General features: G+C 36.7%; 1 protein-coding gene across 4 annotated transcripts in view; it reads left to right on the top strand.

Annotated features, from left to right (window-relative positions):
* The window catches only part of IFT122 (intraflagellar transport 122), a 34,157-nt gene that overhangs the window by 11,489 nt on the left and 7,652 nt on the right, over positions 1 to 15,016 (top strand). For all 4 annotated transcript variants that reach the window (XM_072875972.1, XM_072875975.1, XM_072875974.1 and 1 more), the window contains 9 exons: positions 207 to 371; positions 1,234 to 1,431; positions 3,116 to 3,256; positions 5,013 to 5,066; positions 7,331 to 7,492; positions 10,473 to 10,639; positions 11,538 to 11,709; positions 12,798 to 12,900; positions 14,415 to 14,555. In XM_072875972.1, coding sequence (XP_072732073.1) covers positions 207 to 371; positions 1,234 to 1,431; positions 3,116 to 3,256; positions 5,013 to 5,066; positions 7,331 to 7,492; positions 10,473 to 10,639; positions 11,538 to 11,709; positions 12,798 to 12,900; positions 14,415 to 14,555 — 1,303 coding nt within the window. The remainder of the gene's footprint in view (positions 1 to 206; positions 372 to 1,233; positions 1,432 to 3,115; positions 3,257 to 5,012; positions 5,067 to 7,330; positions 7,493 to 10,472; positions 10,640 to 11,537; positions 11,710 to 12,797; positions 12,901 to 14,414; positions 14,556 to 15,016) is intronic.

The following is a 15,016-nucleotide window of genomic DNA, read 5'->3' as shown; positions in this document are numbered from 1 at the left end:
GCTTGCAACCCAGAGTATTTTGTGGAAACAAGGTTTTTCAAGATACGTCAAGCTGAAAGCATTTCCTTAATTTTAATGCACAGTTTATCTCTGAAAAAAAATTGCAATTGCATGCTTTAAACAGCCTTAAAGTTTGTACCTGCTATGCTATTTCTAGTTTTAGGAACAAAAATGGATGGACTGACTTTGGTTTCAAATATGTCTAGATTCTGAAGATATTTGTCGATAATGTCTTCGCAATTGTCCTGTTGAAGCAATCCACAGCTGTGCGCTGTCTGGATATGAGTGCATCCCGAAACAAGCTGGCAGTGGTTGATGAAAATGATACCTGCCTAGTATATGATATTCATACCAAAGAGTTGTTGTTTCAGGTAAAATTCAAAGGTTTTTTTTTTTTTAAAAAGGGGGGGGGCAGGAAGTGATTTGGAGCACAGAACATACCAGAAGTGTTGCTGTGCAGAAATTCATATAACTGTCATTTAAGCCATTAATCACATTTTGTAGGATTTAACTGTGATCTGTTTCTCTATCGAAGCTACCTTTTTAGAGATGGTAGACAACGAATTAGAAGATGGGAGATATGTGAGCAACAGCTGAATAAAGAGCACTTAAACATGTGACCTTTTCAGTTTAATTTAGAGCTCTGTCCTGGTTCCCTTTGAAGCATTACAGTTAATGAGCATTTTGGCTTTATCATTAGTACAAACAGAATTAAAGCCTAAACTTCTTTGTTCTTCGTGTATTCCCAGACTATGAAATGAATAATGGTAATTCTCTCTTCATTGGCAGTTTAGCGGTCACTCAGAGGGTTCACTCATTAACATTGATGAAATGTTTTCAGAGAATACTGGTTAGAAAGTATGAAGTGCTACAAAGAACAGGGTCTGTAATTTTTCAGCCTGTTACAAAATGAAAGTTATCAATTAAATATGCTAGCTAGCTAACTGTATTATTGTGGAATTTTATATTATGTTCTACAGTTTGATAGTATAGATCATTAGTAAAGACAAAACAAAGGAAAGACAATTACAGCTGTTTATTAAAATGTAAAATATGTCCCTGTAAATCTGTTTAGGAATATACTAGGCTTTAGAATATTACAAATGTAGATAAGTGTGTGTGTGTACACACCCAGGCTGTAACAGGTCAAACGTTCTAGCTGAAGGATGCATATTTCTTAGGAAAGAAGATGTGATTGCATCTGTTTTAATCATCAGTTATTTTGCTTGTTAGGAACCCAATGCTAACAGCGTGGCTTGGAATACACAGTGTGAGGATATGCTTTGCTTTTCTGGAGGGGGTTACCTCAATATCAAAGCTAGTAATTTCCCTGTCCATCAGCAAAAACTTCAAGGCTTTGTTGTGGGTTACAACGGCTCCAAGATCTTCTGTCTTCATGTTTTTTCTATGTCAGCTGTTGAAGTTCCACAGGTAATCCTTTAATCTCATTAAGTGTTGCTTTACATTTCATAAACATCAGTGTTTAAGAAGTGAAGAAGCTTTTCTGAGATTTACTTGTATTCCATTAACAAAATGATTGCAGTTCACACTTTCTTCATTGTTATTTAAGTTATATTGCATGATCAATTTTATTTTTGTTTATTTGGCATTAAGCTAACTTCCTTTTTGCTGTTGTTGATTGTTGTTTCTAACTCTCCCTTTCTACTTGCAAATGCACATAATCTAAAAGCAAAAATGAAGATATGGTGCGGGTGTTACCTCTTCCTGTATTTTTACTGTAGTCTCTTTATGTACCTTTTCTCAAGTTGTAACTTCATTTTTCTTATGAGTACATCAAATACTGTCTTATTGTTGCTTCATCTAGATGTGTTTAGGCAATATTTAAGCTGTATATTTTAGTCTGAATGTATAGTACATGTGTAGTCTTTATATTCTAAATTTACAAATTGCCTTCCAGAAAATGCTATGTTCTGCATTATGGGAAGCAATGAAAGAGTCTAAACCAGTCCAAGAAACAAAACAAAAAAAGGAGAATGGGAAAAAAAAGATTCTGACTTATGGACCCAAGTGTGGGCAGGATTTGAAACTGAGAGTCAATGAAGAAGGCAAAAGTGCCATGTGCTTTTATTAACTAATTGATACCTGTGTTACAGACCTTTGTCTGTTCCTCTGTGGCATTATGCAGATCCTTAATTAGGCTCTGGGTTGTCCAGTGTGGTTGGACATGAGATGGACATGATGGACAGCCATGAGATTGACTAGGCCTAACACACTCTTTGGCTGGTTTTGGCATGCTGTAGGCACCAATATGCCACAAAATTATTGTGAACTATCACAGAGGCAGCTTTTTCAAAGTTACGCTTTTGGAGGCAGGGAGTACCAAAAAGTATACAATTTTCAGATAAATTGATAAAAATAACGTAGAAATCAATCTGCATACTGTCTGTGGTTGCAAACCCAGACTTAAAGGTAATCTAGCTGCAGTGCTCCCTGTTCATTCAAAGGGTTCAAGTTGTAGCTGCAGATTCTGAGCCTTAGTCTATCTGTGTCAGCCTGCAGTTGACAGTTTCTCTCTTTAATTCCCTTTTAGGGCAGGTCCTTGAGGTCAGTGTCTTTTGGGTTTAATAGTCACAGTCTTGGTAAAAGAGCTTTGTCATCAGGATTGGCACAGAAGGGTTACTTCCTCGTGATACCTCTTCCTGTTGTGTCTGAGTATTTCCAGGGATGCTTCACACCAGGCTGTTGTGACACTTTTCATGCTTTTAGCCTTTGAGAACAAACTACCCCCTCCTTTGCTCTGCTTCCATAGTATTAAAAAAAAAAAACAAACCAAACCTCACTGTACATAATATTTACCATGTACAATGCTCAGAAGAATTCACATTCTTAACTACTTCCTAATATGCAAGGAACTGAAGATTAAGATGGATGAGTTTGGAATATAATTAACCCAGCTTGTCTAAAGATACCCCAGTAATGATCACCCCAGAATGTTCTGTCTATTATACAAAAAAACCATGCATTTATTTTCTGTGGAGCTTGTAATGGTTGTGATGGGAATATTTTTTTTTTCCCCCCAATGTATGTAGAGAATTTCACTAATACATCTCAGTATTATGCTTTCTAATACATGTTTTTCAATGGAAATCCTCAGTCTGCACCCATGTATCAATATCTGGAACGAAAAATGTTTAAAGAAGCCTATCAAATTGCATGTTTAGGAGTAACTGATACTGACTGGAAAGAACTGGCCATGGAAGCCTTAGAAGGGTTGGAGTTTGAAACTGCTAAAAAGGTAAAGCAGATCCTTATTTAGCAGAAAGCTTGTTTTATATTTTTATTTTTTTATATATATATATATATATATATATACACACACATATATATAGTGTGTGTGTATAATGTATGTTTATGGTTGGAATACAAAGTGGTGTTTCTGGGTTACTATCTTGCTTGTTAGTGTATATATGTTATTCCACATATGAAAGAAAATGTTGGTTTGTTATATACTCAGGAACTTGAGATGAGGTTTTAAACTGAAATCGAATTTATCTCTCTAGATAAATGCCATGTTCTAAATCAAAGTGTTAAATGCAAAGAAAATGGTTTCTTTCATCTGCTGGAAAATGCGTTAATGAATTCGAGGGAAATAGAACTGGAAAGTTGTTCAATGGTGCTGCTGACCACCGGGTGGCAGCAAAGAATGCCTTAGCTGGCTTCCCCCCCTTTCCCAACGCTATAAACTTATTCTTTTTTCCCCCCAAGTATTTAATATAACCTCAGTTCAAATGTGGAGGTTTCATATTCTTTGTTATTTACACACTAATGTTCTTTGAAGGCAATGGTGATGGGATGTCTTTATTTTAGTTATTTTCTGTCTGGAATGCCTTGGTTTTGGAAGTGGTCTATAAATGGGCATATACTGAAGAACAGAGTTTTCTCCAGCATAAAATACTTCCCTATTTTCTTTCACCACCTTTTCTCAAATAAGAGAGGGTGAACTGAGTTCAATGTCACGAATATTGTATGAAAGACAAAACATTCTAAAAATATGCAGGGAATGGCCTGTAACGATAGGCATCTTTTAATAACAGATTTTTTTTTAAAGGAAATTAAATGCTTTATTTTTCTTTTTTTCTTAAGTGGAGGCATCAGAATAATTCTAGTTTCATAGATGGCTTTATGCAAATAGATATTCTTAAAAAGAAGTTTTCAGTGCCTCCTTGGAATTTTAAAGTAGTGCCCTCTTAGAATTAGAGCGGATTAATTTGAACAAAAGCAGCTTCTTGACATTAAAGGCTCTCATAGTTCCTAGTACGATCTGGTGTAAGCAGAATATTCTATGCCCTCTTAAGCATTAGTTTGGTTAGAAGTCTTGAATGTGTGGTCTAAAGAGTTAAATTTCTATTTTTTGATGCATGTCAAGAATAAGTGCTAAGCTGCTGTAACTCACACGTGACTTTGCCACTTGAGACTGAGTTGCACATTTATCTCCATTTGCAAAAGATATTACACTGTCTTGCAGTACTGTTATCTTACCGTCTTCTTACTTCCTTTCCTCTCCCTGAGCTACTTCCATACTGAATTTTCAGAATGGTATAAAAGCTATAAGCATATGCAGTATGCTTTGGCAGTACGATCAATTATATGTTCTACCGTGTAATAGTACCTTAAATTTCCTTGTCTGTATCATGGCTCACATCAAAATGGAAAAGCTATAAGGTAGCCAGAATAAAAGTATGTAATATTTTAAATGGCATTTTGTATTTCTTGGGGGACTGACATATGTACACCTACTAGTCTCTGCCTTTGCTGTTTATTTTCAGTGATAAGCTGTTTGGATTGTACCCTTGTCTTATTTACTGTAATGCCTCAGGGCCCCCAGTTGTAGTCAGAACCCATCAGGTTAGGGACTACACAAACACAAGCCTCAGCATATTTCTGGCTGTCCTGTTTGCATGAAGACAGCTTGTTCTATGCGTAATGATATTCTGTTGATTATTCTGGCTTTTCAAGTTAATTCTTTTTATTCTTTTTTTTCTTTTCAATAGGCATTTACCAGGGTACGAGACCTTAGATATTTAGAATTGATCAGCAGCATAGAGGTAAGAGAATATTAAAGACAGTGTATTTTCTTACACTTAGTACTATACCAAAATCAGTACTTTCTATTTTGGGAGGACTTTGTTTGGATAGTGCTTCTGACAGTTGGAGATGTGTTTAGAGTGAAAAATCCTGATTAGCAGAGATGACTCAAATTCTAGTCATATGACTGAAACTTCAAGAAAAAAAAAATGGGGATGTGGGACAACAAGAACTTATGAAACTGTCTTCAGGAAAGCTGGAAAAACATTCAATATTCAATTAATAATTGGTAGAATACTACTGTGCTAACAGAGCTTAGTACAGAATACTTCATAAATGTGTGTTAATTAAGCCTTTCCTTACCCCCTGGAGGTAGGTAATTACTATTATCTCCTCTTTGCAGAGCCAGAAAGAGGCCCAGAGAAATAAAATGACAAACTCAAGGTCTCATGACAAGTCTGTGGCAGCTGGAAGTAGAATTTGGGATTCCTTACTTCCATACTGTGCTCTAATCACTAGTTCTTATTCTTTTCACACTTTTTGATAGAATTTCACTAGACAATAACTGTCTGTCATGAGCACATTAAAAGACATGGTATCACCCTTGTCCTTCTGCAAAGACTGCATGATAATGCTTAGTTTAAAGATCTGTGTTGAGATGGCATAAAGGGAATTCCTCTTTCTCAGGCTAATTAGATTTACACCTTCTCTGAAAGAATACATTCCTTGTCTTCCATGTCTGCAGAGCTGTCCTGGTTCTGTCAAAACGCCAGTTGGTTGCAGTTAACTTTTCTTCATATCTAACATGGGACAAAGTTCTGCATTAGGACCCCCCCCCCCCCTTTTCTTTTTTTGCCTTTAAAGGGTAGATAGGTAGATGAGAGCATTCTCTCACTGGTACTAACCTTTCTTTTCCACATATGCTTCTCCAGATCTGCATCTATTGAGGATATTCTGGAATTTTCATGTTATAGCCTGTTTAATGAGAAAGATTCCTTTTGTAAATAGGCATAAACTTACTTTCAGACTTCTTGAAAATGCTCCTTCTGAAGTGAGAGTTCTACATCACTCTTTACTCTTGCTTGTGGTGTGTCAGATTCCTTTTAAGGCTTGTAAGGGTGTAAGCATACATGTGCCATTAATATGATGGTTTTCTCTCAGTAATGACACATTTTTTTTCTAATTGATGACAGCAGGAAACATAAATGCCAGATCTCTATATCTGGCAAGATTCTGTGAAGTCTTTAAAAAATGGTGTAACAATTCCTCTAATTATTCTTTTAACCAAGTTTTTAAAGGCAACTTTCAACACCAGTCCAGTATCAGCCTAGTCAATAAGTGTGATCAGAAGGAGTGATGGCTGAGTCTCCTTTGGCAGTAGAGAATTGAATTGTATGCTTGTGGAATGCTTTTCCCCATTTCGTGCAGTTTTCTTTAAATTCAGTTCCCATCTATATATTTCCATATGAGGTGGGCTAATAGTAATAATTTTATCCAAAGCAGGGTAGTAATGTGTTTCCAAGATACAGGATAAATATGAAGATACACATTAAAACACACACACACACACACACGTGCGCATGTGTGTGCATGTATATGGTATTGGTCCCTTGAAGTCAGTGTACCTCTATGGGTCTGATTCGTGTAAAGGCTTTCTCTGTGGCGCTGCGCACACTTTGCCTCGGTGGTCCCTTCCCACACAATCTGAGTGAGCAGTTCCAATTAGCAGGAGACTGTGTGCAGGTGCTCTGGAAGTGACTGCTGCCTACCTGAAATCATGAGCTCTTGCATGTGGGGACAGGGGTGGTGACGCTGTTTTTTATTCAGAGGCAGGTTAACGTACTTTTTGAATCTTCTTATTGCTAGCAATTATTTTCATGTTTGTCATCCCACCCGCGCATATTGTTAATTTAGCCAAATTATATGCTAGTGAGTTTCTACAGGAGAAAATAAGGAACCCATCAGATGCCTTTTTTAAAATAGCATAGCATAATGATAGCGTGTGTTAATTTTCCTGTGTGAAATCAAGAGAAGTGATTTTTCATCACTTTGGTTTGTATAGTGACATTTAATTTTGCTCTCCCTAATTTTAATTAAGAAGGGATTTAATCCTTTAATTATAAATTCACCAGAAATGTAGGAGGCATAATTACCATATCCTGTTACAGGTTTTTATTAACAGTTAAAATCTAAGCCTGAAAATCTAATTCTTCAATGGCTATTTCTCACCTAGGTCCTGATCATCTAGAATATTTTCTGCATCTCTCTTTGGTTTTCTTTCCAGGAGCGGAAGAAGCATGGAGAAAACAACAATGAACTGTTCCTAGCAGATGTTTATGCCTACCAGGGAAAATTTCATGAGGCAGCAAAATTGTACAAAAAGAGTGGACATGAAAACCTAGCTCTCGATATGTACTCAGATTTACGCATGTTTGACTATGCAAAGGTAATAGTTTGCAACTGAATATTTAAATGCAGAAATATTAATGTACCTGTAACTGTTTTCAAAGCATGATCCTACAAAAGGATTGGATGAAATGCGGACTTTGAATTCCAGCTTTATTTTCTCAGTTAATTGGTTGAAGTTCATTTGGCTTGTAAGGGGAAAAATGGCTTCTTCTGTCTAGATGTAATGGGAGCCTTTTTCTTCAGAGTCTACCGCTGAGGTACCAGATTGTGTTTTGTTTAGTCTCAACTGTGTCCATGGAATTCATGGCTTTTCAGTGGATTTTTTTGTTGGACACCACCAAAGGTGCCTCTTTCATTGTGATGATTATCCATAGTAATTTTCCTTTTTTTTAAAAAAACCTAAAAATCTTGGGTTTATGACTGTTTCTTCCCCCTTGTCTCGCTTAGGAGTCCCTTTTAATTTTTTTGTCTTCCAAAGATAATAAGGTAGTACACGTGCAAAGTGGAGGTGAGTGTATCATGCATTTAATTCACTTCTGTATTATAATAAAAATATTTTTCTTTCAGAGTTTGAACTTAAATAGGTATGCTAGTTCTATATTAATGTATTTTATAAAGTGTATAATATATTAACCTAATATATTTTAATTTACTAGAGAATTTTCTTTCAAAGATTCAATGTCTTGGTTTTTTTTTTTTAAACTCTGTTTCTATGTAGAAATAAATTGAATATGGTTTTTAAAAGTGATGTTTTTATATGGTGATAAGAAAGCATTACTTGGCTTTTAAGTTTTCGATGGTGTTTTCTTATCAAAATCCCTGAAAATGCATGCACTGTTTAGTCTCATTTATCACTCATCAGAGCCTTATTCTGCCTAATACAGGACAAAGGCTTTACCATGACATGCATATAAACTGTTTTAGCATAGATACCACAAACTGTGCTACAGAGAGCTTTTTCTTCCAAGAGCTTAATATAAATACTTTGGGGCTTTGCTGATGTAAGTCTGACTTCCACTATTTTTGGCTGATGAGTCTTTGTTAGCTTCAGTGTTTTGGCTCCTCTTGAACATAAATGTAATTCATAGATGAAAATTTTCCCATAAGTCTTCATAAGAATCTTTTAATTCTTGGCCATAGTCATGTCTATATTTAACTAGCAGAGAGCAAAAGGTCTTGTGTCTCCTATCCTTGAGAGTAACTCCATGCAGAGGAAATTAAAGGTACTTCATAGCATATGAAGGAAGCTTCTTGTGCAGGGAGTGCACAATACATGGAAGAATATGTAAAACCCCCTTGTTTGCCAGTTATTTTTCCAAGGAAAGATATATGGGGGGATGTGGGGTGGTTTTGTGTTGGGGGGTGGTGGTGGTGGTGGTTGTTGTTTTTAATGCTGCCAGAATTACGCAGAGGGATCTTTACAGAATCTGATTTCTTGTGCTTGACTTTGATTAGCTCTGGCTAGAGACTCCAGACTGGAGGCAGAGGTCAGGACGTCCTTTGATATCTGGCCATAGGCTTGTTATTGCAGTACCAGATCACAAATTACTGAGAACTCACAAAACACTCTTTATACTGTAGGAAGCTGAGCTTTTGATTTTGGACTTATTTTGGTGACCTAAGCTGGAAAACAAGTTGTCTCAAAGATATTGTTCAACTTGATTCTTTTGCTTCAGTTTTTCATATTCAAAGGTTATCATGACATCTTCACAGTTATTCACTTGAATCAGGGCTGTGTTGCAGTAGATAATGCTAGAGCAAAATCCTACATGGAGCTCATTTAAGAGCTGACATAGAGATGGGGTATAGTTCTGTACCTGTCGACTGTCTGCATGAGGGAAACCGATGAATTGTGGTAATGGAACAGATCTGTTGTGTGGGTGCTTTTTGTGGGGGTTTTTTGCCTGTTTGTTGTGTTGTGTTGTTTTGTTTGGTTTTTTTAAACCTCAGTCAGAATTTACCAGAAATGGAGAGGATGAGGTAATTTTCCACTCTCTTCTCACCTTTCCATTTCTCCTGTGTTCTAATTTTTCATTTGATAGAAGCTGTTTTAATGGACAGTAGCTTGTTCTATTAAGAGGCAAAATTGCCCTTAATAGATCTTCTGGTGTTGAAGTACTTTCTTTCTTCCCCCCCCCCGGCACATGATGTCAACAGATGTGAACCGTATGGTGCCAGGGCTTTGGTATTGGCAGAAGCAGCTAAACAAGCTATTAGAAATATTTCCAAAATGGTCATCATCACAGCATCCAGGCTTGGTGTTTGCATTCCTTGTAGAAGTCCAACCAGTAGTTCAGAGTCACTCTCACTTTTGAGCAGCTGTCATTCCATCCTGATAAAATAACTTTTCTGATATATTGTAATATAATTATTAAGTCTCTTTGCAGAAAACAAAATTTCAGCCTTTAATTGATTTGTGGCTGGGCATCCTGGTGCTAACATATGATTAAGTGGGTATACTGTTGTTAACTAAGCATGGGGTGGGGATGGGTCATCTTTGAGAATGAAACCATACCTTCTTGGCTTGCAAAAGAAAATCTGAAACTTGGAATTGATTTATTACCGTTTTTGAGATTAATACTATTTTCTTTTGGAAAGGCATGTTCCTGAAAAGCATGCAGAAATCATAATTTGTATCTATGTAAAACAGGCTCAACAGAGAGCAAGCTTTCCAAGAAATCAAGTAGGGACATATTTATTACCTCAGGCGATACAGGCGTCTGTATCATCCTTCTCCTGGCCCTCCCAGAATCACCCACCTTTTTTTTTTTTTTTTTTTTTTTAATTAATGGAAAACTATCTAAATGGGAGACTTGCCATTGTTTCCTACCAAATATTGAGCCTTGATGATTAGTTGCTGAAGGCTGGATCAGTTCTTGTTGCTCTGTATGCAGTATTTCTTTTCTTAGGAGGCATAACAATTTTCATTAAAAAAGCCTTTATGTAGTTTAGAATTTGAACTGTAACAATGTTTGTGACCAAAAGGTAATGGAAACTTTTGTATTGCACTATTTCAGGATTTTCTGGGATCTGGAGACCCCAAAGACACAAAGATGCTAATAAAAAAACAAGCAGATTGGGCCAAGAATATCAATGAACCAAAAGCAGCAGTGGAGATGTACCTCTCTGCAGGCGAGCACCTGAAAGCCATAGAAATCAGTGGGGACCATGGCTGGGTTGATATGTAGGTTTTTAGTTCCATCTCAGAGATAATACATAATGAAAACTCAAATAAGTTATTAAGAATTCTGCATAATTTTAAAATAAGACAAAACTTGTTTGATATGTGCCTTTGTTTATATCAGATTGAGTATTTGAAGCACATCTACGATTAAAAATGTTTTAAAAGTTACATATGTTTAGAGGGTAGGGGCATAAATATGTTACAAAAACAAATGTATTACAACAGTAAAGAGAATGAATGGGTTCATCTGTAGTATGAGACTATCTTCTAAAATATGCATGCCTTAAGCTTTTCAGAGTAATCATCACAGCAGTGCTTATATGTGATAGCCTATTGCTGTTGTTTTAAGCTGTTAAGGATAATCATCTAGTGGGTAGAGAAGACAACTGGAGCACAGAATCCCTAGAAATTCTGGGGCTACTCCTGCCACTGGTCAAATTCTCCTTGATTCGCAACAGGTGATACTTTGGGTCGTTTGCGGAGTTGCCGTAAGATCTTGGACAGGTCACTCAGCCTTCCCTTGCCTCAGTTTTGCTGTGTGGCAAAGGGGGTAATGTTTATTCAGGAGTCTTTTGTTTAGGTCAGGGTTGAGGAAGTGTGTCCCGTGTCACTTAGTCACGTAGGGCCTACTCCCTCTTTCCATCTTCATGATTGTGCAGTCTGAGATATGGAATTGCACGTATGAGTAAAGATTGAAGGAACGGGTTTCGAGTTTGTAAAAGGAAAAAAAGAATTTGGAATGGTTACCAAAAACTGTTTAAACAGTGTTGCATGGTACTACTATTATGATATTTATTAAATAATAACTGATTAAAGGTGAAGTTATTACAATAATTAAACAAAAGGCAAAGCAATAAGGCAGAGCCTGAAACATCTGGCTTCTTTTTACTGGGTCTAGGTTAATTGAAATTGCTCGAAAACTGGATAAAGCTGAGCGTGAGCCTTTGTCAAAATGTGCCTTCTATTTTAAGAAACTTGATAACCCTGGCTATGCAGCAGAAACCTACATGAAGGTTGGTGACCTGAAAGCATTGGTCCATCTCCACGTGGAGACTCATCGCTGGGAAGAAGTAAGCATGCCCTTGATATCTGTGATTAAAACCACTACTTCTTCTTATCTCTGGTTGCAAGAAAGGGAGACAAATGTCTGGCTCGCCCACCACTGTAGTAAAGGGAGAGGCAGGCAGGGAGGGAGGCTTCTGTAGAATGTGATTCAGAGTATTTAAGTTAATCTTGTATGCTCAGTGTTTGTTTGGTGGTTTCTTTTTTTTTTTTTTTAGTTTGCTGGCTGAATATTTCTTCGTCTCACTTCTAAGCATCTTTTTTGCCTGTTGAGTTATAGTTGCCCACTTCCTATGGTAATCCATGGGATGCTTCTAGTCCATCAGAAAGAATAAATAGTAATTATATCACAGGAAATTCTGTTTTGAACTGTATTATAAATAATTTGGACACACCCAAATGAGAATATCATACACATAATTTAGATCTGGTGAATGTGTGCTGTGTTAGTGTGGACCCCAGTCTATAACTGGATTTATGCTTCTGATTACGTAAAGTTCTGACTTCACTGGGGTTTTTCCACAAAAACATGGGTCTTCCAGTACCACCCACTTCACAGCTGGGGTCACCATTAATTTTGTTCTTGTTTCTTCACATTAAGTTTTTGATAAGTGTATTTTCTTAAGGAAATGTTTTCAAAGTGCTGCTGCAATTGACGAATCCCTTCCCCCAATTATATGGGTGCTTTGGAAAATTGTAGACTTAGTCCTTTATTGACTAGTTAGCAAGTTAGAAAGTGAATCTAAACTGCATTTATAGGGTTACTTCAATTTCTTTAGAAGATATATTCAGTAAAAATAAAAATACTTGTCTCTTGCTGTGAAATCTACTAAATTTCCTAGAGAATCACTTTCAAGTTTCCCCTTTTCAATACACACACTGTTACTATGCTTAGCTTCTTTTCTTTTGTTGTTAATTGCTTTTTATTTTAAAACACATTAGTTTCATACCGGATGAAATATGGATTACAGTCGCTATTCTGTGTATTTATTGTGAATTTACTTAGAGCTAAAGGATTGATCCCATGGAATATTCTAAACCCTTTAACTGTTTAAACCGTGCAGTATTCTGAAAATGAATTTTTTATTTACCTCAGGCATTTGCTTTGAGTGAAAAGCATCCTGAATTCAAAGATGATGTCTATGTCCCTTATGCTCAGTGGCTAGCAGAGAATGATAGATTTGAAGAAGCCCAAAAAGGTAAGAATGTCACTGACAGATCCCTGGTGACTCAAAATTTGCTCCATACTTTTCCAATACAGAATGTGCAGTCTCTGACCTGGAGAGTTTCTTATCAGTGGGATTCAAAACCAAATAGAATCCGTGTTTTCATACTGGTCTTAAAGTAGCTGGAAGTCTGCTTATTTGATAAGAAAATGTGATGGATCTATCAAAAATGATGGCATCTAAATACAGGTCCAGATTTTCCATGGCATTGTATATCTGAGTGTGGCATGTGGCAACAGTATTTGGCATATGATCTGAACTGTAGTAATATTTTTATCAGAATAGAATTCAAAATATGGCGTCCTTATAAACCTGAGTGGAAAGTGTAGGTTTTCCTTACATTTAGGTAATGTTGGGTTTGTACAAGTAAAATTTTCCTGTTTCTTTAAGAGTTTTCATTTATTTTGTTAGGCTTATAAAATTACCTTTAAAGAGAACTGTCAACCTTCCATCATGTGGACAGGCTTCAAAATTTAATTCATAAACTGTTCCAGGGACAAGGAGATGTTGAAGCAAGCTCCATGTGGAGCCAGCATGTTTCTAGTATAGTTACTTTTCCCAGGTGCAGCTCCATGTGACTGTTGCATCTGCTGTTTCCAGAGCCAGCTCAGATCTAAGTGTATAACTGCATTTGCTTATAAGGGCCAAGCTAGTGAACATGCCAGACGTGATCTGGTAGTTTGTGTGTCTCGGCACCAAATCTTTGAGCATCTGGTTTTAGGGCAGTTTGGGAGTTTGCACATAGAACTCTGTGAATATAGGTATATTGTTCCCAGTTTGTTCCACAAAGCTGTATGCTGCTGTGGCTCAAAAATATAAATGCGCCAGAACTGGGTGAGCTAGAGAATTGTTTGGTGAGAATTTGGTGTATCTGAGCTAGCCGAAGTGAGGAGGCAGTTGTGCTGTAGCATTGGGTTTTTTGGAGGTTGGTTCCCCCCCCATCCCCATTACCCTATATGAAGACTGTGTTTGCCAAATGCATGTTTACCAAGTGAGAATTCAGGGTCTTACTTTATACTGGCTTCTGAGTGTCAAATAAAGAAATGCTGTTAATAAATAATAGAAGGATATAGTAAATGCTATACTCTTTCAAAATATTCAGCATTACAAACCAGAGGACTAACTTCAGACATTAATTTATTGTACTTTTGAATGAAGTTGTGATTTGCAGTGTTTAGATTGCTATTGTTTGTATAGAGATCTAATAATCATAACATTTCTGCTCTTTTCTGTATTTAAAAAAAAGCAACCAGAGTGGTACAAAATCTGAGACAGTGCAAAAGCCACAAAATACCTAGATACTTCTCATGTTCCATTAGCGTTGCTGCTTTCAAGGAGAAAAATACCAGTGTATAATCCTTTTTATCCTGCCCTGGATAGACTATTTGATATTGGCTGAATAGACTGCTCTTAATTTAAAAACATTAATTTCAGTTAATTGATATAATCGCACTGTAAAATCCTCTTTGTTTTGGCCATCTTTGTAGCATTTCACAAGGCTGGCAGGCAGAGTGAAGCTGTAAGAGTGCTGGAGCAGCTAACACACAATGCTGTGGTTGAAAGCCGATTTAACGATGCAGCCTATTATTATTGGATGCTTTCCATGCAGTGTTTAGATATAGCCCAAGGTAAGTAACTGAAAGGAAGTTTATATTTGTTACCTTCTTGTGCATGTAGACAAACAATTACTGAATTGTGATAGCATTGCTGCAACCACTTCACTGTTGTGTGGCTTTGTTTTTTTTTTTTTAATGCTGTGCATAACTGGCTTGTGCTATTTTTGTAGTCCCCTTGGTTTTCCCATGTGCTTATTTAAAACAAATAAGCAAAACAGCAACATCAGCATGCATAGGCCTCCTTTTGAAACCTGACTAGAATCAAAATCGTGTCTCCTGGGGCCATGTATCCCCATGTACCTTCCCACAGCGCACTTTAACTAGAGAAATGATTGGAGGATTAAAGTACTAGTAAATAAAAGATGATCTTACACTCCAAGATACATCTAGTATTTGAACATAGGTTGGAGACGTACTTCACGAATTATTTCTGCCAACAGAGATAAAACTGATTGTCTGTTAGCTATCATCCT

This window comes from Ciconia boyciana, chromosome 11 (assembly GCF_034638445.1).
Source record: "Ciconia boyciana chromosome 11, ASM3463844v1, whole genome shotgun sequence".
Lineage (NCBI taxonomy): Eukaryota > Metazoa > Chordata > Aves > Ciconiiformes > Ciconiidae > Ciconia > Ciconia boyciana.
Note: the sequence above shows the minus strand (reverse complement) of the source record. Positions and strands in the feature narration are given on the sequence as shown.